General features: G+C 39.7%; 1 protein-coding gene across 1 annotated transcript in view; it reads left to right on the top strand.

The window, feature by feature from the left end:
• LOC126188365 (cyclic nucleotide-gated cation channel beta-3-like) overlaps positions 1 to 22,871 on the top strand; it is a 318,171-nt gene that overhangs the window by 92,728 nt on the left and 202,572 nt on the right. Inside the window, exons 3-4 of the mRNA XM_049929963.1 lie at positions 8,012 to 8,133; positions 22,628 to 22,808. Of these exons, the coding sequence (XP_049785920.1) occupies positions 8,012 to 8,133; positions 22,628 to 22,808 (303 nt within the window). The remainder of the gene's footprint in view (positions 1 to 8,011; positions 8,134 to 22,627; positions 22,809 to 22,871) is intronic.

Here is a 22,871-nt window from a genome sequence, read left to right as displayed (position 1 = left end):
TTTCCACCGACATTTCCATTCTTCAAGGGGTTTGAAATCGTTAGCAACCATGTCAGCAGCATCACACAGAGTTGGATGGCGTGATTTCAGTCTCCTATGATTTAAAAGTGGCAGGTTGTTATGCAGGTAGGTTATGTGGGTCGTTATGCGGGTAGGTTCGAATTCCTGGAGATCTTGTGGAATTCCCTCATAAGGGCAGTACATCTGCGTAGATCAGGAGGCACTATACCGGATAACAGTGGAAGCCAATAAACTGGGGTGGATCTGATTGTGCCAGATATTATGCACATTGTTGTATTCAGCTGAGTGTCAATGAGCCTTGTATGTCTATTATTTTGATGAGATTGAGGACTAACGTACATCTCAAAGGGATGTAATAAGGAATAGTAAGGCTTTGTATCCTAAAGCATAGGTGAATGTAGTTCTTTACAGTTAATTATTCAAGGATAGCAAAATAATGACTAGTATTTAATTAATACTGCTCACAAAAAAATTCAGAAATCTACTACTAAAGTCAGAGGTAATGATAATAGAAAAGCATAAGTGTGACACACAAATATTTAAAAAGCAATCTTTCAAGAGAGTTCTGTTTGTTTTTGTTACTGAGAGTTATTTGTATCTTTATGGTTAAAATTACCAGGGACTTAGGGACTGCAATACTTTGTTAAACAAATAGCAAAAAAACAGGTGAATCTCACAAGGAAGTATTCTTCCACATGAATCATAGCACAGATTATAATGCTGCACAAGAATTATAGTTAAGAAACAAACACTGTTAGCCTTTCCTTTCAACCCCCCCCCCCCCCTCCCTCCCTCATTTCTTGGATGGATTTTAAGGATTTTAATAAGTTTTTCACACTTTTTCAGTCGTTTACAGTCAAAAAGTATTATTACAACAAAACTTCGTAACTCAAAAAAATATCTTCGGTTATCCAATCTGTTTTTAATTCAATCTTCAAAAATTGTTTTATAAACATTTTAAATAAATTATTTAGAGACTGTGCTGTGGGAACAAAAGTCTGCCAACATTTGCTAAACACAAGGTACACATTTTTCACAAAATATTGAAATCAAAATTACTAACCAGTCTCCTTCCTTCACTTTCAATAAAGTATGGATTTCTCATAGGAGAATCTTTCTTGAATAACAGTGTAGTGAATTAATGTCTGTCGGCATGAATCTGCCTCTTCAAATTACAGTATTCAAGCCACATTAAAAAACATAACACTGAACCAGATACATACACAAAAGTATAAGCACATCTTACATAGTCATCTGTAAAATTATGGTCATCAGACAGCAGGAGATAATCACAGCATTTACATATAATCTACAGAGAAAAAATAGAAGAGTGGATGTACTATAAAGTGAAAAATTGATTCAATGAGCTGGAGCAGTACTACTAGCTAAACAGTGTATCCATCACAGATTAGCGAATCATCTGCCAACATCAACCCAACTTCGGGTAAAACTTCATCTTTCTGAAAAACATATTACAAACAAAATTTTCATAAAAACATATTAAAAATATTGTGCATAGGCCTTATGTCTATGTATTCTTTAAACATAATAGAGGGAAACATTCCACATGGGAAAAATATATCTAAAAACAAAGATGATGTAACTTACCAAACGAAAGCACTGGTATGTTGATAGACATACAAACAAACATAAACACAAACACACACACACACACAAAATGCAAGCTTACGCAACCAATGGTTGCTTCATCTGGAAACAGGGAAGGAGAGGGAAAGACGAAAGGATGTGAGTTTTAAGGGAGAGGGTAAGGAGTCATTCCAATCCCGGGAGTGGAAAGACTTACCTCAGGGGGAAAAAAGGACAGGTATACACTCGCGCACACACACATATCCATCCGCACATATACAGACACAAGCAGACATATGTAAAGGCAAAGAATTTGGGCAGATGTGTCAGTCGAGGTGGAAGTACAGAGGCAAAGATGTTGAATGACAGGTGAGGTATGAGCAGCGGCAACTTGAAATTAGCGGAGGTTGAGGCCTGGTGGGTAACAGGAAGAGAGGATATATTGAAGGGCAAGTTCCCATCTCTGGAGTTCTGATAGGTTGGTGTTAGTGGGAAGTATCCAGATAACCCGGACGGTGTAACACTGTGCCAAGATGTGCTGGTCGTGCACCAAGGCATGTTTAGCCACAGGGTGATCCTCATTACCAACAAACACTGTCTGCCTGTGCCCATTCATGGGAATGGACAGTTTGTTGCTGGTCATTCCCACATAGAAAGCTTCACAGTGTAGGCAGGTCAGTTGGTAAATCACGTGCGTACTTTCACACGTGGCTCTGCCTTTGATCGTGTACACCTTCCGGGCTACAGGACTGGAGTAGGTGGTGGTGGGAGGGTGCATGGGACAGGTTTTACACCGGGGGCGGTTACAAGGGTAGGAACCAGAGGGTAGGGAAGGTGGTTTGGGGATTTCATAGGGATGAACTAAGAGGTTACGAAGGTTAGGTGGACGGCGGAAAGACACTCTTGGTGGAGTGGGGAGGATTTCATGAAGGATGGATCTCATTTCAGGGCAGGATTTGAGGAAGTCGTATCCCTGCTGGAGAGCCACATTCAGAGTCTGATCCAGTCCTGGAAAGTATCCTGTCACAAGTGGGGCACTTTTGGGGTTCTTCTGTGGGAGGTTCTGGGTTTGAGGGGATGAGGAAGTGGTTCTGGTTATTTGCTTCTGTACCAGGTCGGGAGGGTAGTTGCGGGATGCGAAAGCTGTTTTCAGGTTGTTGGTGTAGTGGTTCAGGGATTCAGGACTGGAGCAGATTCGTTTGCCACAAAGACCTAGGCTGTAGGGAAGGGACCGTTTGATGTGGAATGGGTGGCAGCTGTCATAATGGAGGTACTGTTGCTTGTTGGTGGGTTTGATGTGATGTGGACGGATGTGTGAAGTTGGCCATTGGACAGATGGAGGTCAACGTCAAGGAAAGTGGCATGGGATTTGGAGTAGGACCAGGTGAATCTGATGGAACCAAAGGAGTTGAGGTTGGAGAGGAAATTCTGGAGTTTTTCTTCACTGTGAGTCCAGATCATAAAGATGTCATCAATAAATCTGTACCAAACTTTGGGTTGGCAGACCTGGGTAACCAAGAAGGCTTCCTCTAAGCGACCCATAAATAGGTTGGCATATGAGGGGGCCATCCTGGTACCCATGGCTGTTCCCTTTAATTGTTGGTATGTCTGGCCTTCGAAAGTGAAGAAGTTGTGAGTCAGGATGAAGCTGGCTAAGGTAATGAGGAAAGAGGTTTTGGGTAGGGTGGCAGGTGACTGGCTTGAAAGGAAGTGCTCCATCGCAGCGAGACCCCCTTGACATGCAGAATATTTGTGTATAAGGAAGTGGCATCAGTGGTTACAAGGATGGTTTCTGCCGGTAACCAATTGGGTAAGGATTCCAGGCGTTTGAAAAAGTGGTTGGTGTCTTTGATGAAGGATGGGAGACTGCATGTAATGGGTTGAAGGTGTTGATCTACGTAGGCAGAGATACGTTCTGTGGGGGCTTGGTAACTAGCTAAAATGGGCGGCCGGGATGATTGGGTTTGTGAATTTTAGGAAGTAGGTAGAAGGTAGGGGTGCGGGGTGTCGGTGGGGTCAGGAGGTTGATGGAGTCAGGTGAAAGGTTTTGTAGGAGGCCTAAGGTTCTGAGGATTCCTTGTAGCTCCGCCTGGACATCAGGAATGGTATTACCTTGGCAAACTTTGTATGTAATGTTGTCTGAAAGCTGACGCAGTCCCTCAGCCACATACTCCCGATGATCAAGTACCACGGTTGTGGAACCCTTGTCCGCCGGAAGAATGACGATGGATCGGTCAGCCTTCAGATCACAGATACCCTGAGCTTCAGCAGTGGTGATGTTGGGAGTGGGATTAAGGTTTTTCAAGAAGGACTGAGAGGCAAGGCTGGAAGTGAGAAATTCCTGGAAGGTTTGGAGAGAGTGATTTTGAGGTAGAGGAGGTGGGTCCCGCAGTGACGGAGGACGGAACTGTTCCAGGCAGGCAAGCTACATTGCATGCTCGGCCACCCATCACATTCATGGTATTGCAGTAGCTTCTGTATTCACTGTGGTACCATTGTCAGTTCTTTTCTGCTGGTTTTCCACTTCACTACGGGCATCTTCTGCTCTGCTTCTTATGTTGTCATAGAAAGTGTTTGAAATTTTTCTGGCTGCACCACGTACGGTATTCTGCTGTGCAACAAAACCGAACCAAGAGACTATCAGTTCCGTTCAGCTGCTCCTTCAAGTCCTTGAATTAGAATGTCATCAGAATAGCACATAGTTTTTCTTTTGTCCCACTGTGTTTTAACTTTTTTTTCAACTTTCTCCTTGGTTTTCATAACAGCTTACTTATTGCGTAACTTAGAGGAGACACTACAGTTCCCTCTCAGACCCTTCTCAATTACTGCTTTCCTTTCACACCATTCCACTTTATAACTGCAGTCTGATTTCTACACAAGTTGTGGATAACTTTCTACTGCCTGTATTTTACCCCTGCTACTTTCAGAATTTCAAAGAGTGTATTCCAGTCAACATTGTCAAAAGCTTTTTCTAACTCTACAAATGTTATAAATGAAGGTTTGCTTTTCTTTGATGTATTTTCTAAGATAAGCCTTAGGGTCAATGTGGCTCTACATATTTATACATTTCTCTGGAACCATTTGTACATTTCGCTGGGAACCAAAGTAATCTCCTGTGAGGTCAGCGTCTACCAGTCTTCACACTCTTCTCAAAATAAACACTGTCAGTATTTTGTAATCGTTGCATATGGAACTGATAGTTCAAACAATGGAAAATCCTGGATGGAATGTAACAATAGTGATAGTTGTTATATTGACACCTCTCAGCAATGGTCTTCTTCACAGTAGCAATTTCTACATTCTTCTAGAAGTATTATGATTTTTGCCTGTCTGATATATCTTATCTGCAGGGTGGAATGATTTTGTTGAGGCTGACAGGCCCAAGGATCTCAAATATTCTGAGGGAATGGTGTCTGCTACAGTGGATGGGTTTCAGAGGGCTATAAAAGATCTGTCAGATTCTTCTCACAGTATCATATCTCTCAGTTCCTTTTCTCTTTCTATAATAATGTTTTCAAGTCCCCTTTATATAGACCCTTCACATATTCCTACCCTCTTTCAGCCTTCCCTTTTGTGCTTAGTATGAGCTGGGTATCTTCGCTCCTAATGTTCATGCAAGTGCTCCTCTTTTCTCCAAAGGTTTCTCTAACTGTACTATATGCTCCATCTGTGATTCACACAGTAATTTGTGCTTTTACAGCTTTGGATTTCACCTCTAGCCTCTCCTCCCTGCTAGTTTACATTTCCTGTCTACTTCAGTTTTTAGGCATGTCCGTCCCTTGTTGTCTGCTTTTTTGTTGTACTTTTATATTTTCTCCTTTCATCAGTTAGATTCAGTGTCTCATGCAATATTCACAGATTTCTACTGGGATTTTGTTTGGCTGTTTAATCCTTTCCTGCCTTCGCAAATTCATTTGTTAATGCTACCTATTTATCTTCTCTTATAATCTGTTACATACTTTATTTCTGTTTCAGTAATTGCCTAAAGCTTCTTTTGAATCTCTCAATAACCTCTGCTTATGTCATCTTATGTAGGTCTTAATTCTGTAAGTTTCCAAATTACTGCAATTTCTTTAGTTTTTATCTACTTTCCTCAACCAGTAGATCATAGTCATACTCCTCATCTGCCCCTGGAAAAATTTTGCAATTTAAACTCTCATTTCAAAATCTCTGCCTTACCATTATGTAATCTATTTGAAATCTTCTCATGTTTTCTGGTCTGCTTCATGTATACAATCTTCTTTCACAATTTTTAAACCAAGTATTGGCAATATTTAAATTGTGGATGGGACATAATTCTGTCAGGTAGTTTCCTCTTCCGTTCCAATCCCCAAACTTGTATTCTTCTACTAATTTTCCTTATGTTTCTTTTTCTACTGTTGAATTCCAGTCCTCCATCACAATCAAATTTTTGCCTCCCTTAGGTATCTGAACAAAGCTCCAGGCCACCATGGAATCCCTGTCAGATTCTATGCTGAACTTGTGGCTGAGTTAGCCCCTCTTCTAACTATTATCTATTGCAGATCCCACAAAACAATGACCAGTGCTTGGATAAAGGCACCAGTCACACTGGTCTACAAGAAGGGTAGTAGTACCATCCAGTATCCTGAACATCAACTTGTTGTAGAATATTAGAACATATTTTGAACACAAATGTAATGAGGTATCTTGAAGAGAATGACCACCTCAATGCCAACCAGCATGGATTTTGAAAACATCAATCGTGTGAAACACAACTCGCACTTTTCTCATTTGACATACTGAAAGCTTTGGATCAACGCAACCAAGTAGATACAGTATTTCTTGATTTCTGAAAAGCATTTGACTCAGTACCACACCTATGATTATTGTCAAAAATAGAGTTTTATGATTTATCAAGTGAAATTGTGACTGAACTGAGGACGTTTTGGTAGGGAGGACACAGCATATTGTCTTGGACAGAGAGACATTGTCAGATGTAGAAGTAACTTCAGGTGTGCCCCAGGGAAGTGTGTTGGGGCCCTTGCTGTTAATGTTGTTTATTAATGGCCTTGAAGACAATATTAATAGTAAAATAAGGCTTTTTGTAGATGATGCAGTTATCTGTAATGAAGTGCTATCTGAAAGAAGCTGCATAAATATTCATATTCAGTCAGGTCTTGATAAGATTTCAACAAGGTGCAGAGATTGGCAACTTGCTCAAAATATTTAGAAATATAAACTGTGCACATAAAAAAAAAGTATCCTGTGACTATAATATCAGTGAGTCTCCGTTGGAACTGGCCAACTCATACAAATACCTGTGTGTAACACTTTGTAGGGATATGAAATGGAATGATCACATAGGTTCAGATGTGGGTAAATCAGGTGATATACTTCGGTTTATTGGTAGAATATGGGGGAAGTGCAATCAGTCCACAAAGGAGATTGCTTACAAATCACTTGTGTGGCTAATTCTAGAATATTGCTCTGGTGTGTGGGACCCGTACCAGATACGACTGACGGGGGATATTGAATGTACACAGAGAAGGGCACCACAAGTGGTCACAGGTTTGTTTAATCTGTGGGAGAGTGTCACAGAGATACTGAAGGAGCTGAACTGGGAGACTCTTGACGACAGATGTAAAATATCCCAAGTTTTAAGAACCAGCTTTATGTGATGATTCTAAGAATATACTACAAGCACCAATGTATCACTCACATACATATCATGAGGATAATATTAGAACAGTTATTGCATGCACAGAGGCATTCAGACAATTATTCTTCCCGTGATCCATATGTGAATGGAACAGGAAGAAACCCTATTAACTGGTGCAGTGGGATGTACAATCTGCCATGCCCCTCATGGTGGTTTGCAGAGCATAGATGTAAAGGTAGATGTAGACATTGTTTCAATACTTTCCTCATTTCAGATCTAGCAGGCCTGAAAGTAGACATCAAAATCAATGATTATAAGTTAATTAGTACCAATGAGTACATTATAAAGAAAACTGATGATAACACTTAAGTTATGGAATCAGTTGATGAGATTTTTTATTTAGGACAATTGAAGATAATGATGGAATGATTAGAAAAAAAGTGTTAGAAATGGCCCGGAGTGCTTTTATGAAATTAAACATGGTTTCCAAAGTGAAGCTTCTGAAGCAGAAAAATTTTTAGGGTCTGTAAAAACCTAAATTACACTTCCTGAACTTCTGTGTTTTGATTTTTACAGGTCTTTCAATATAAATATTACATTGTTGACCAATAATTTCATTTACTGCAGTGTCTTGTCCATATGCACCTCCCTTTTTAGATGTTAATATGCAATACTTTGTAATTACTTGTCTGTTCTCATTAAATATGATTTCATTGCATGCTGCATTCCAACCGTAAATTTAACCAGAATGCAATTTAAAAAAAAATTGTTTTATCTTTACAGACAGCATGTGTGTTACAAATAGAAGAAAGTCTTGTAAACGGGACATCATTGTGGTTAAGAACTAAATTTGATCAATATCTCGTAGCAGTGTATGTGGTATCAGGATATGTTACATTTAGAGGGTAGGTATAAACTCTCCTTATTGTACTCTCAGTGGAGCCCATGGTAGGGTTGAGAAATTAAATGTTAAGTAGTTGCAAACTCTGAAACATATTTCATGAATTTACAGGTGAGGTTTCTAAGGATAAACTTTTTCATTGTGTTTTCACATTTAACTTTTCCATCTGACAGACATTTTATATCACGGGATTTGTGATCAAAAATTTTGTTGGCAGCCGTTTTATGTAAAAGGCAACCTTTCTGAGGAGTAATGAATGATTTTTTCTTCTTCTTCTTCTTTTGCTACTGTAATTATGTACATAATTGTTGCTTCAGAAGTTTGGTAGCTTAAAAACTTCATGAAGGAATAAGTATACTGGAGGCAGTAAAAATGTCTAATTCCTTAAACAGATGTCTACAAGATGATCATGAGTGATCATCATATATTATTCTTACAGTGCATTTTTGAGCAATGAACTCTTTCTAAAATTCTATGGAGTAAGAGTCACTGCATCAATCTGCTAAAATCCTCTTAAAGAACAGATGTCAGAAAGTAAAAATACTAGCTGAAGAGAGTAATAATTGCACTGTGCAACAGAATGAAAGGATCACTTTTTTTAAACCTCTTAAATGTCTCCCATTGCAACAATATAAGTTTGAAATTTGGCTCAAAGATGCCTACAGCCTTCCTATGCATGGTACAAAAGTGTGGCTCCCTGTGACATCACCCTCAAACTCGACAATGCTTCAGACAACAATGTGTCGACACTAGCAAAAGAATTTCACCACAATTCTGCCGACAATGGGAACATCATCAAAGCTATATCACTGCTCAAAATTAACACAGAAGGGCCTCATGGGTGGCATAAATGGTGTCAGTGAAACCACCCCATTCCTTGGGACATTGATTCCCACATATTTCATACTCGAAAATGCCAGTCTCCAGCACAATCAACAATGAGAAGGTGTTCTGTACAATCTCTGATACTGCTGACATTGCCCCAACACTTCAACCCTTCTCTAAGGTCATTGTGGGCTAGCAATACCCTCAGAGAGTGATCTCTGCTGTTGGGAGTGCAGTGCAACTGCAGGTTTTGTCTGGTCAGGGTGTATACACTCTGGGAAATCTGGGAAGACCCTGGGAATTATTTTATCCCGGAGAAAACTGGGAAAACCACAGGAATTTTTTGAAATTCCGGGAATTTTTCATTGTCTTAATTTTCAGTTAAATTTTTGTAGTTTTGACTGGTAACAACTCATACTCCAACAAAGAATATTACTGTATCCCACTACTGTAGAATAATAATACTGGAGCAATAAAACATAAACTAGAGAAAAAAGCCAAAATGAAATTACAAGGGAGTGCACCATTTAAAACATCGAAACACCGTGCACACACAAGCATCTGCCAACAGCAAAATGTGTTGAGGGTCTTAGGACGAAGACTACATAATACTTTGTAACAACAAACTGCATCCGATGAGTGTGACATCACAACTGTTTACATTAGGTTTATTTGAGCAATTGCCAGCAGGCACATGCACATGCACAGTTGAGTCACATACCTACTGCCACTTCTGGCAACATGAAGTGTGATATTGGGTGTATCAACAAGCAGCCAGTTGCTAACTGCAAAAATTTTCTGGCGTGCCCAAACTGCCAGATTTGAGCAAGAGCATAGCAGTCTGATTTACTGTGGGGAGGGGGTAGTCTTCACATGACTCTTCTTCACATTTAGTGATTTTACTCTTCCCTCTTCATTTTCAGCTCCAACATCAAATGAAAATAAAATGGATTTCTATGGCCGGGAACTATCAAGTGAATTAAAATACATTCACATAATTATGGAATGCTAAAATATATTATTAGTTTGTTTTCTGATTTTTATATTATTTCCACATTTTTAGCAGTCAAACATTGCTCTCCTTGCAGAACAATGAAGTTACTTTTGTCAGTTTGCTAAAGAAATTTGCCTTTTACTAATCATTTCCACTGAGGCATTCCACAGTATTGGCCAGTTCCAACTGTTCACTGAATTTCAAGTGCACGTTTTTATCTTCTGATATATGGCATTATGTGGTAATAAAGAACCAAACATCAGATGGTACAGTACAGGTACTCCAAGAAAATTTACGTCCCAAAAACCACACTGAAAAGCTTGGTGTCAGGTTAGGGACTACTTCACTGTGAATATGTGCATATGAGTGTGCCCTTCAAGCTGAATTATGCATTTTAGTATGGTTTATGAAATTCCAATACTTTTGGAGTACTCTGACTTCCTGTTTCTTTTGTGACCTTTTTTTTTTTTTTTGGGGGGGGGGGGGGGGTGTCATCAGTCTTATGACTGGTTTGATGTGGCCCGCCATGAACTCCTCTCCTGTGCTAACCTCTTTGATAACCTCTTCATCTCAGAGTAGCACTTGCAACCTACACCCTCAATTATTTGCTCTGTATGTATTCCAATCTCTGTCTTCCTCTACAGTTTTTGCCCTCTACAGCTCCCTCTAGTACCATGGAAGTAATTCCCACATGTCTTAACAGATGTCCTGTCATCCAGTCCCTTATCCTTATCAGTGTTTTCCACATGTTCTTCCTCTCATATTCTGCTCGGAACCTCCTCATCCCTTATGTTATCAGTCCACCTAATTTTCAACATTCGTCTGTAGCACCACATCTCAAATGCTTCGATTCTCTTCTGTTCCGGTTTTCCCACAGTCCATGTTTCACTACCATACAAGGCTGTACTCCAGACGTACATTATCAGAAATTTCTTCCTCAAATTAAGGCCGATATTTTATATTAGTAGACTTCCCTTGGCCAGGAATGCCCTTCTTGCCATTGCTAGTCTACTTTTGATGTCCTCTTTGCTCTGTCCGTCATTGGTTAATTTACTGCCTAGGTAGCAGAATTCCTTAACTTCAACTTATTCATGACCATCAATAATGATGTTAAGTTTCTCGCTGTTCTCATTTCATTACCTTCATCTTTCCTTGATTTACTCTCAGTCCATACTGTAGATTGTCCATTTTGTTCAGCTGATCATGTAACTCTTCTTCACTTTCACTCAAGATAGCAATGTGATCAGTGAATTGTATCGTTGATATCCTTTCACCTCAAATTTTAATTGCACTCCTGAACCTTTCTTTTATTTCCATCATTGTTTCCTCGATGTACAGACTGAACAGTAGGGGCAAAAGGCTACATCCTTGTCTTACATCCTTTTTAATATGAGCACTTCGTTCTTGGTCATCCACTCTTACTATTACCTCTTGGTTGTTGTACATATTGTATATGACCCATCTCTCCCTATAGCTAACACCTACTTTTTTCAGAATTTCGAACATCTTGCACCATTTTACTTTGTTGAATGCTTTTTCCAGGTTGACAGGTCCTATGAACGTGTCTTGAATTTTCTTTAGTCTTGCTTCCATTATTAACTGCAATGTCAGAATTGCCTCTCTCATGCTTTTACCTTTCCTAAGGCCAAACTGATTGTCATCTAGTGCATCCTCAATTTTCTCTTCCATTCTTCTGTTATTATTCTTGTAAGTAACTTGGATGCATGAGCTGTTAAGTGTGATAATTCTTGAGCTTGTCAGCTCTTGCCATCTTCGGAATTGTGTGGATGATGCTTTTCTGAGTCAGATGGTATGTCATCAGACTTGTACATTCTACACACCAACATCAATAGTCGCTTTGTTGCCACTTCCCCAATGATTTCAGAAATTCTGATGGAATGTTATCTATCCCTTCTGCCTTATTTGATCTTATATAATATAAGATGTCTTAATGCTTTATACATATGGATGGGCTTTCTACGTTAACATAACTGTGCACGCACAGTGACTCCTGTTTTCTGGGGTACTCTGGCAGCTGCTAAAACAAATCTATTTCTAGCAGGTTTCACAAAAATATTGCGAATGGTGGATTGAAAAGAATTACTTTCAAAGAAAATTTCCTTTTATGCAAGATAAATTATGTTACATGTGAGAATATGCTATGAATTTCTAAAATCACAAAGCATTTGAGTCTCGTTTAAAACTTAACACTTTGAGGACGAGGCACTTAGTAGAATTTCGAGCCCAAAAGACCGAGCGATGTGGCGCAGTGGTTAGCACACTGGACTCGCATTCAGGAGGACGACGGTTCAATCCCGTCTCCGGCCATCCTGATTTAGGTTTTCCGTGATTTCCCTAAATCGCTTCAGGCAAATGCCGGGATGGTTCCTTTGAAAGGGCATGGCCGATTTCCTTCCCCATCCTTCCCTCACCCGAGCTTGCGTTCCGTCTCTAATGACCTCGTTGTCGATGGGACGTTAAACACTAATATCCTCCTCCTCCCCTTAAATTTTATTGGCACATTTGTGTGATGTATCTTAAAATATAACTCTCAAAAAAAGACTAATATTACATGTGAAAGCATAGCTTCTCTTGCAGTTCATTAATCATTGAGACCAATATTATATGTGAAAGCTTAGCTTTTCTTGTAGCCAGACTATGTATGTTAATTTAAACCATTAGCTGAACCTGTTTATGTGTTCGTGCTGCGTAAGTGGTGTTGTTATTTTCTGATTAAACTACATGTCCTGTTCTCTGAATATCTGCTGTCATCAGCTCGGGAGATCATGTGACATGAGCTATGATTGGCTTACAAAAGGCTGTCACAGTTTTGATTTCATGGCTTCGGAAACTGACATGCTGTGTTTGGTGAAATTCGAATTTACACTTTCGTAATACGAAAATATGCAGCATACTGCTGGGAAGTCCTACGTTGATATATTAAACATCAGCCATTCAAAGGATTGATAAGTTTTACAGTTCTGAGAGAACGTATACTGTCACTTAACACAGAAAAAGTTTGTTTTCCACTGAGAAAGGTGGATTTTTTAACCGGGAAATCTGGGAATTTTTTTTCCTTGTCTGTGTATATATCCTGTCTGGTGTACAGGCTGGAATTGCTAGGGAACGTTTAAAATGTTTCAATGAAATTTGAATGTGATTGGAAGCAATGAAGTGTCCTTATGCTTGAGGAGGATTACCGGGTTGGTTGCATCAATAATCACACCCGTTTAGCAATAGTTTGTTTATTAACCTTAACATGTACAAGGATCACAAAGAACTGAACTGAAAATGGCAGAACAGCCAAAGATAATGCTTAGATTCCAAAGATGAATGCATATCGATGTTGGTGTCGATTTCATTGGCGCCACATATAAGAACAGAACTTCTTCGGGTTCTCTGCCAGATCTTTTGCTAAGTTGTGATGGTGGTATTGTATGCTTCCCACATAGATCTTTTCACAGATGCACGAATCTTTACTAAGCCTCACTTGTCGTCATTGGTGCATACCTTTTGAACCGAGAGTGCAGCAGCCTCTGCTTCCTCAGCATTCACTGAATATCGTTATTAAGCGATGGTGGGTCTTTTCCATCCTTTATCCACTTACTAGGCACATAACTCTCCAGACCACGATTTACAATCTGCTTAAACTTTGTCCATAGTTCCTCTACATCCTTCTTAGTGAAACCAAGTGATGCCAGTTCACTGTCTAATTGAGAAGCTAATAACTGCATATCTGCTCTGTCTAGCAGAAACACTCTCCTAACATTCTTGACTGATTTATTAAGTTTAGCAATCATAGTTGCTATAGTGACATCATGATTGCTAATCCCCATTTCTATACAGATATTGTCGATAAGATTCAGCTTGTTTGTAGCTTCATCATCTAAGATACTTTAATTTTGTGGAGGCTGCCGAGCTAGCTGCTCAACCCAATTTTCAGAAAACATGTTCAAAAATATTTTACGTAACAGCCTGTCTGTACCCCTCTGCAATGAATCCATAGATGTCCCAGTCTATACTTGGCAGGTTAAAGCTGCCTCCAACAAGTAATGCATGATCTGGGTATTTACGCATTACTGACTGTAGACTTTCTTTGAATGACTTTTGAACTGTCACAGTGGAATCGGGTGGCTGGTAAAGACATCCAACAATTAACTTGGTTTCACTTACACCTGTTATATATGACCTGATAACTTTAGTGTCACACTCAGCTTTGATCTCAGTAGAGTCAATATTTTTGTTAACTGCATTGAATGCTCTTCCTCTCCTACGGCGTTTTGGGAACTTTATTATGAATACGTTGACAGTTTACTGATAAAATTTTGGCATTCAAAGTGTCTTTATTCTGAACACTGTCTGACTTACCTTGCTGCATATCGACTGGCAAACTTTCATCAGAGCACCTCATACTATTGTCTAGCCTAGAAAGCCTCATATACACTCCACAAATACTCTGCTACCCAAGTAACTGCTTACTTTGTGTAGTGCATCCCTGACCTGTTAAGGGGAGTCCTACAAGTCCCAACATGATAACACAGATCTAGAAATCTGCAGCCAAGACCACCACCAAGTCAGCAAAGGTTTTGGTTAAAACACTCCACTCAGCTCCAAACCAAAGGATCCTGATCAACTCAGGGAAAAATATTGCAAATTGTAAGCTGTGCTGGCACCCCAAACACGAGACTTGCAGTGTTCACCACCTCTGCCAACCAGTTGTATGAACTGGTGATGGCCTCAGAACCAATGCACAGGCGTCATTCGTGCCGACGTGAGCCACAGCTTGCAGATGACTGCAACCTGCATGCTCTACAGCCGCAGGCAAGGCCGCCTCCACATCGCAGATGAGGTGACCCATCAGACATACCGAGTGCACATTGGTTTTCTTTCTGGCCCTGAATACCCAATGGCCAAGCAGCTGCCTAACATGCCTAATGTTGGAGCTCCCGATACCTAGCAAACCCCTCTCCCCCATGTGTCTGCTCAGGCCCTGCTGAAAGAGTAGCCACCTGTCCACCAACAGGTGAATGGGCAAGATCAGGTGGCCAGTCTCCACATTGAATATCCGTCTCGAGAGACACGAATGTATTACCACCCGTCCCCCATCCTGCTGTGATAGCAGATCCACTGCATCGGGTGCACTAGGAGATGCCTCAGAACCAGAGCCCATGGGCAAAACATGAAACACCTGAGGTGTCCCATGTGATGTGCCAGATTTTCTGCCACCACTACAGCCCAAGGCAGCAGCCTGAAGGTGTCTGACTGTAGTCAAAACTGCATTCAGCTGTTTGCAAACTGTGGCCAGTTCCTCCTGCATCTGCACAGAGCATGCACACATCCTAACCAACCTAGCAAGACTGTCTCAAGAAGTAAGCTATAAAAGCCGACACAGTTGTAGACATGCAACTTGCTACCCTCCTGATGTGTCACCAATGGATACTGATGCATTAATGAGCTATGTAGCTGGCTGTTCAGTAGGCAACTAGTGCACTACAGAGTGAATGAACACTTACAAGAATTCAAGGTTGAAAGTCTTCAACAGAAAAACATGCATGAAACTTAATAAATGTAGTACAAGGAAAACACAGAAAATGATAAACACTTAACTAGCTACTTTGTAGATGTATATCTGGAGCCTGACTGACTAGCTTACTAAATGTACGGGCTTTTGAAGCAAAGCAAATGAGCAACTACTGTGCTGCGAAGTGAATGAATTTACGTTTACAGAAACATGAGATTAAGCCTGTTAACCAGATTAATATGCACAAAATTTTTAATAAATATAATACGAGGAAAACACAGAAAAAGGTAAACACTTAACCTACCGCTCTGTAGACATGTATGAGCAGAGAGCTCATATATGTAAATGATCTTCCATCTAATATACATCCAGCAATGTTAGTTTTTGGAGAAAAGCTCTTGGTTTTCCAGTTGGGTGGCAATGCTAAAATACCACAATATTGTGCAAGTGTCATCAGCTTTTGGTGAAGTGTCAAGATATGCAAATACTGTAATATTGACGCTAGTGGAGTGCCCTTCTCTACCTGGCTATGGGTGGCCAGGTATTGTCCAACTGGCAGATGGGGAGGTGGCCGAGGCTGCAGTGATAGGGATAATGGGTGCTCCGATCACATCTCTGTGTGAGCATTCTGACCGCATCTTGTGTGTTGGATGGTGCTGTTCCCACTCTCATTGTATTCCCACTAATGCATGCATCATGTTCTCATCACACCGTTTTGAAATAAAGTGCTGCATTTTCGCAATTGTTGGCCACATTCACAGGCAGTGCCATGTATTTCTTGTATATTCTTTTTTTGTGGGACGCCTGCAGAGCCAAGCTGCTCTTTAATCTTTATCAGTGGTCAGAAGATGGTTTTTATGTTAGATTTTCTGAATACTCTTGTAATTTTGGCTGAGAGTGGTCCCAGGTACGGAGGGAAAAAGAGTCTGTTGTCCTATTATTCCTCTTCATGGTTTGCAATGGTTTGCAATGGTGCAATGATATGCACTTCACTGTATCCGTTTTTGCAAAATACTTCCTTCAGGTGTTATAGTTCATCTGGTAGGCTTTTTTTATCGTGGATATTATGCGCCCTGTGTACCAGGGTGGTGAGCACTGCCTGCCATTGCACTAGATGGTGGCAGCTCTTTGCGTGCAGGTACAGATCTGTGTGTGTCTGTTCCCTATATGCTGAATGGGCTGGCATACCATTTGCCTTCTTCTTTATTAGTATGTTCAGGAAAGGAAAACTTCCATTCTCTTCCATTTCCATAATGAGAGAAATGTTACGATGGATGTTAAGTTGGTTCAGCAACTGTCCAGTGGCTGTCTGCCACATTCCCATACCACAAAAGTATCGTCAGTATAATGGAAGAAGTGCTGGGATTTCTAGTGAGCTGTTTGAAGAGCTATGTCCTCAAAGTGTTCCATGTAGAGCACTGCAATTTGTGGAGCCAGTAGTGATCCCATGGCTACTCCATCCTCATTTTCATAAAACTCTCAATTGCACTTGAAGTAGGTGTTTGTCAGTGCATGTTCGAAGAGTTCAAGTATTTGCAGCTTGAAATGTTGAGACAGCAGTGCCAATTACAACAGTCTTTTATGTGTGTGTTCTGCCACTGCTTGTGAGTAGATTTTTTTATTTATTCAATTAAATAATTTTGTTAATAATTGGTTGTTTTCGTTGTTATAGTAGCAATGTAAATATGACAGTGGCAGCTTTTGTAAGTAAAACTTCATATGTATTTTAATCCCTATATTTGTATGCACCGTTAGTGTTGCGATAGAAGGCTTACTGTATTTGCACAAATATAGGCTGCAATTTTTTCTAAATTTTGGCTTGCAAAATTGTGATATGGCCTATAACTGAAATTTTTCCTCCTCAGAGCATAAGTTGTCAGTTTCAGATTGACTTGTGTGAATATCTTGTGGGTTGAAATTACAAGTTGCTACTGTTACTTTCATAATGATTTAAGAAGCAAACCTTTATAATATTTTTTGAGTCATTTTTATAAGTTTTCCATTTCTTTCACTGCATTCTAAGATAATGTAAGTTTGCAGTGAATAATGCCATAGATAATTGCTATTAACTCTATGTTGTTATATAAATTATTTACTTATCCTTGTTACTGAATTATCTAAGAGACGGAAAGGAGTACAATCTATAAAAGGTGTCTAACTTAAATTCATGTACCAATTCCATGATCTTATTGCTTGAACATGTGTAACAGGTGATTTTTACTGGTGCTGCCAGTAGCAGAGAATATTGGCACTAGTTGGAAAACTTTCATTTCTCTCCAGATGCTGCCAACATTTCCACATGTATCATGCCTGCTTTCAAACAAGCACAATGCAAGGGTAATGGTGTCAGCAATATGGGAAGAACTCCATGCTGCCATCCCACCTCAGCTGTCATAATGCAGAGCAAGGCATGTTCCTTACCTTGTCCTGCAGTCACCACATGAATCATCAACTTATGTTGGCAAAACTTGATCTGGAAGGCTTGAATTTCATAGTTGCTATTCAACTCAGTGTCTATGTTGATGATATATATATGAACCTGCTACATGTGCCAAATATAACTGTTCAGATTGTTCAAATTAAAACCTACAATAACTAGAAGTTCTTTTTAATGCCAGTTCATGCCAGATAAGATTGGTGTTAGTGTTGTATTGAATATTAGCACTTGGAAACAAAACACAGTTTTCACTACTTCTGTGGTAGTCAGAATTTTATAATAGTATCTGCCAGGCACTATTATATCATGTTTGCAAATATAGTAGCTATTTTGAAAAAAGAAAACCAACTTTATTACACCAAATTGCGACAGCATGTTTGTTCCTACTGGTAACCCAAATCAGGCAGTCACTTCCCACAACCTCAGCATAACCAGCGTCTGATTCTTTATCCTCGACAGCTATCCAGAATGCTGCTCAGAGTCATTAGCACAAAGGTCATCTTCAGTCCCATTAAGATTACTGGAAATTCCAGTTTTTTTAAACTTTTCATGACAAGTTCTTCCAATAATGATTATCAAGCAGCCAAAATCTAATGGCACACTTCTGACAAAGTCAAACTGCAAACAACTTCCTGGTGGCAAAGTTGCTTTGTTCATGTTGTAATTTCTATAAAACTACCTTACACTATGATGTATATGCCTATCCAAAGGCTGAAACATATTTTTTGCGCTGCCAGATAAAAACTAGGTAACAATTTGCTTCTTTCAGTTTTTGTTTCACTTTATCGCCAGTGTGCCTATCAAAACTGTTCAACAGAAGCATTGATTTTGAGTGAAAAAGAGCTCCTTGCTTCTTATTCCACATTACTGAAATCTAGTCTAGGACAGGTTCCTCTGTCATCAACCCACTGCCACAAGCTCCTACAATAATACCATCTGGGAAGCTTTTTCCCTTGGTGAGGGTTTTCTGATTGAAAAATACATATGGTGGCAATTTTTGTTTGTCAGCATTAATGCTCAACATCACTCTGCACTGCTGCTTTTCAGCACCACATGTACATACACCGATATAAAAAAAAACCACATCATCAAAAAATGATTAAAGTAGAGTAATTAATTTTAGGAATTTATTTGTCTAGGTAATATATTTAAGTGATTAACATTGCAAGATCACAGGATAATGTAAGCAAGAGATAAGCCATTGCAAATGGGGAATTCTGGTACATTAATAACTGGTATAAAGACTAGAATGTTGAACACAAGCATGCAAATGTGCATGCATTGTATTGTACAGGTGCCAGATGTCAGTTTGTGGGAAGTACTTCCTGTTGCACTTGGTTGATCAATGCAGGTACGGGTGATACTGATTGTGGATGACACTGGAGTTGGTGTCCAATTAGGGCCCATATGTGATTGGTTGGAGGCAGATCTGTGACTGAGCAGCTTGTCGACACTGTAGAGCATGTTGAGTTACAGCAGAAGTATACATGAAAGCATTATCCTGTTGGAAAACAGCCTCTGGAATGCTGTTCATAAATGGCAGCACAACAGGTTGAATGACCAGATTGATGTAACAAATTTGCAGTCAGGGTGCATGGGATAATGACGAGAGTTCCCCTTCTTCATACGAAATAGTACCCCAGATGATAACTCCAGGTCTAGGTCCAGAGTGTCTAGCATGCAGACAAGTTGGTTACAGGTCCTCAACAGGCTTCTTCTAGTCAACACATAGTCATCACTGGCACTGAGGCAGAATGAGCTTTCATCAGAAAAGACAACAGATCTCCAGCCTGCCCTCTGATGGGCTCATCTCGCTCGATTCACTGAAGTTGCATATGGTGGTAGTTTGGGGTCAGTGGAATGCACACTGCGGGTCATCTGGCCTGGAGCTGCCCTTGAAGTAATCAATTTGCAACAGCATGTTGTGTCCCTGTGATGCCAGCTACTGCTCAAATTGCTGATGCAGATGCAGTATGATGTTCTTCTCTCTCAGTAGTACAACATGGCTGTCCAGAGCCCAATCTCCTTGTGACCGTACATTTTAACGACCACCACTGCCAGCAGTCATGTACTATGGCTACATTGCTGCTGAATCTTTCTGCAATATTGCATAAGGAACATCTGGCTTCTCATAGCCCTGTTACATGATCTTGTTCAAACCCAGGTGTTTATAATGGTGTCTCTGTCATCTTAAAGGCATCCTTGACTATCATCAATTCACCACACCCATCTCAAAGCTAACTGACACTCACAACTGATACAGTGTGTATTTAAGGCAAACCTGATTCGCATTCTCAAAGTGGCACTACCAGTGTCACTGTTATGCAACTGGCACCAGATTTGACTAGACTCCTTCTTTCAGATATGGAAACATGCCTACCAACTTTTGTTTATGTTGCACATCTCCTTCTAGGTGTTGCAATTTTTTTTTATTTGGTGTATTTGCACACGTTGTTCCCTACATTACTTACTGTAGTGCTGTTCAGCATGTCAAAATAGATTGGCAATTAGCCTACTTTCCCTATTTGGGAAAGTAAATAAAAGTTTTTACATTGATGTTGGATCAAAGTGTTTCATAAGTTTTCAGTGCGATAGGGTCTGCAGCTGCAGTGAATTTTTTGAATGATTTTTTGAAGCCTTCAGCTGCCACTCTCTTTATTTCCTGTATGATTCTACAGTTTTGGCTTTAGGCCATTTTCAAGTATTTTGTGGATGATTTTTTAATAGCAGATTATGTCATATACATCGTTGCTCCTATGACATCATGTTATGCTCATAAAATAATTCGAGTTGTTCACGCCATTTTAGGAGCACGTTACTTTCGAGTAGTTGTTGCAAAGCTCTTATATATAACATCATATGAGCAACGACGTATATGAAATAATCTGCTACAAAAAAATAATCCATAAAATACTAGAATATGGCCTAAGGCTGAAATCGTACAATCGTACTGGAAATAAAGAGAATGGCAGCTGAAGGCTTAAAAAAATGTTTCATAAATTTGAGGCAGCTTCACACAGTTGCACTTCTGCAACAAGCAGATAGATTGTTTCATTACATAAATTTCCAAACACACCCATACGAAACTTTAAATTCCATTGGCAATTTTCACTCTGCAGTTTGAATCATTTTAGTTGTAATGGTGTATCTACGTTTCCTGTTTTGAACTAGAAAACCAAGCAAGTATTTTTCCTCATCAGGAAATGTATACTTTTGTTCTCAAAATGAACACACTGACGTTTGAACTGTTTAAGAGTTTCACTTCTCTTGCGCACCACGAACAAACATTTTTTTCATCAACATCAAATCTGTAGCCAGATTCGTGCTTTCCATGTTCCTGTGCATAGCTGATAACTTGAAGCTTAAAATTTTCTGTATAACAAGTACGCTTATTTCCCACTGTCACCCACAAATTAACATATGATTAACCTATCTCTATCCCTCATCTATGAACTTCCTTACACTGTCTCTTAAATTAGTCAGGTCAAGAGACCTCCCAATATGAAAACCTGTACTGTTGTGCCCTAAGCACAAAGCATAATATTGTTGCTCAGCAGTGGTCAGTTGTTATGTAGGCTTGTCAACATATTTAGTATCTGTATCATTGTCCATGATAAGTTGACGAGCCTTGCGGTGGCCATCAGGAATGGCAGAAGTCATGCACTGTCCTGCGTTTTGACTGCTGAGGGGAGAGAAGAAGTGAGGGGAAAGCAGCACCAGTTGCTTCTTGCGGTCCTGGCACCATTATCCTTAACAATGTGTGCAGTAACATTTCACATCTAGCTTAATGTTGGCAGCTGTCAGAGGTAAATGAATGCAACATGCATGTGTGGATATTTGAAATGAATAGATGGCTACTCTCAATATAGAGGAAACGTTGAGTCTCAGACAGACAAAACAAAAAGACTGGTAAACGTGTGAGCTTTCAGCCAAAAGGCCTTCTTCTAAAGTAGATACACACATTCACACAAGCACAACTCACATACACGCTACCACTGTTTCTGGGCAACCGGAGACAGTGGTTTTGTGTGTGTGTGAGTTGTGCTTTCTCGAACATGTTTATTTATTGTGCCTCCATATAGTGTGTAGCAATCATTTTCATAACATTGTCATTATTCCATTCTGGATTTTCCATTGTTTGGTCTCTCTCTCTCTCTCTCTCTCTCTCTCTCTCTCTCTCTCTCTGTCTCTCTCTCTCTCACACACACATACATACACATCTGTGTGCGTGTGTTGATGAGTCAGCCTTAGTTTTGTGGGAATTGAAGAAGGGGAGGGAGAGGGATGCAACTAAAGGCACTGTCTAATCGGACTTCCTCTTAAATTTAGTTGTGTACTGAGTATTCAGTATAGACTTTTACTATAATCTCCTGTCAAAAGTTTAGGTGCAGCCTATATTTACACATGGCCTGTATTTGCGCAAATACAGTATTTTTGTATTTTTTAAGCTTGTTCTGTATAGTTTGTTCATTCTATCTTCATTTTCCCTCAAGACTTTCCTTATGGAAAATGTTGGCAGAATATGCACAGGCCAAAATTAACCATTTATTTTTAATTGTGGGGCTATTTTTCAGTAATATTCAGTTCATTAAAAATTTTGTGGTGATGTAATTTGCATGAACAGAGAAGGCATGACTGAAGGTAATATAGAGTTAATGGTTTATGATATACATATAGAGATTGACTTGTTACTGTCATTTTTTATTATTTCTGCATTTCAGGATTGCACATTTTGGATCACAAATGTGTATAGTCATGAAAACAATTTTGTTAGCTGCCAATTTTTCATCATTTTTATTGATTAATGGATTCATACTGGCACATTCAACATCAGCACTTATTCAGAGTAAATACCAGTTTTTACACCTCTCAAATCGGCTGACAGTTGTGAAACGATTTTTGGTAAGTTTTGAATGAATGAATGTTTCAAGCACAGAAGTGAGCCATAAGAATTGTGTGTGGAGT

The sequence above is a fragment of the Schistocerca cancellata genome, chromosome 5 (assembly GCF_023864275.1).
Source record: "Schistocerca cancellata isolate TAMUIC-IGC-003103 chromosome 5, iqSchCanc2.1, whole genome shotgun sequence".
In the NCBI taxonomy this organism is placed as follows: Eukaryota; Metazoa; Arthropoda; class Insecta; order Orthoptera; family Acrididae; genus Schistocerca; species Schistocerca cancellata.
Note: the sequence above shows the minus strand (reverse complement) of the source record. Positions and strands in the feature narration are given on the sequence as shown.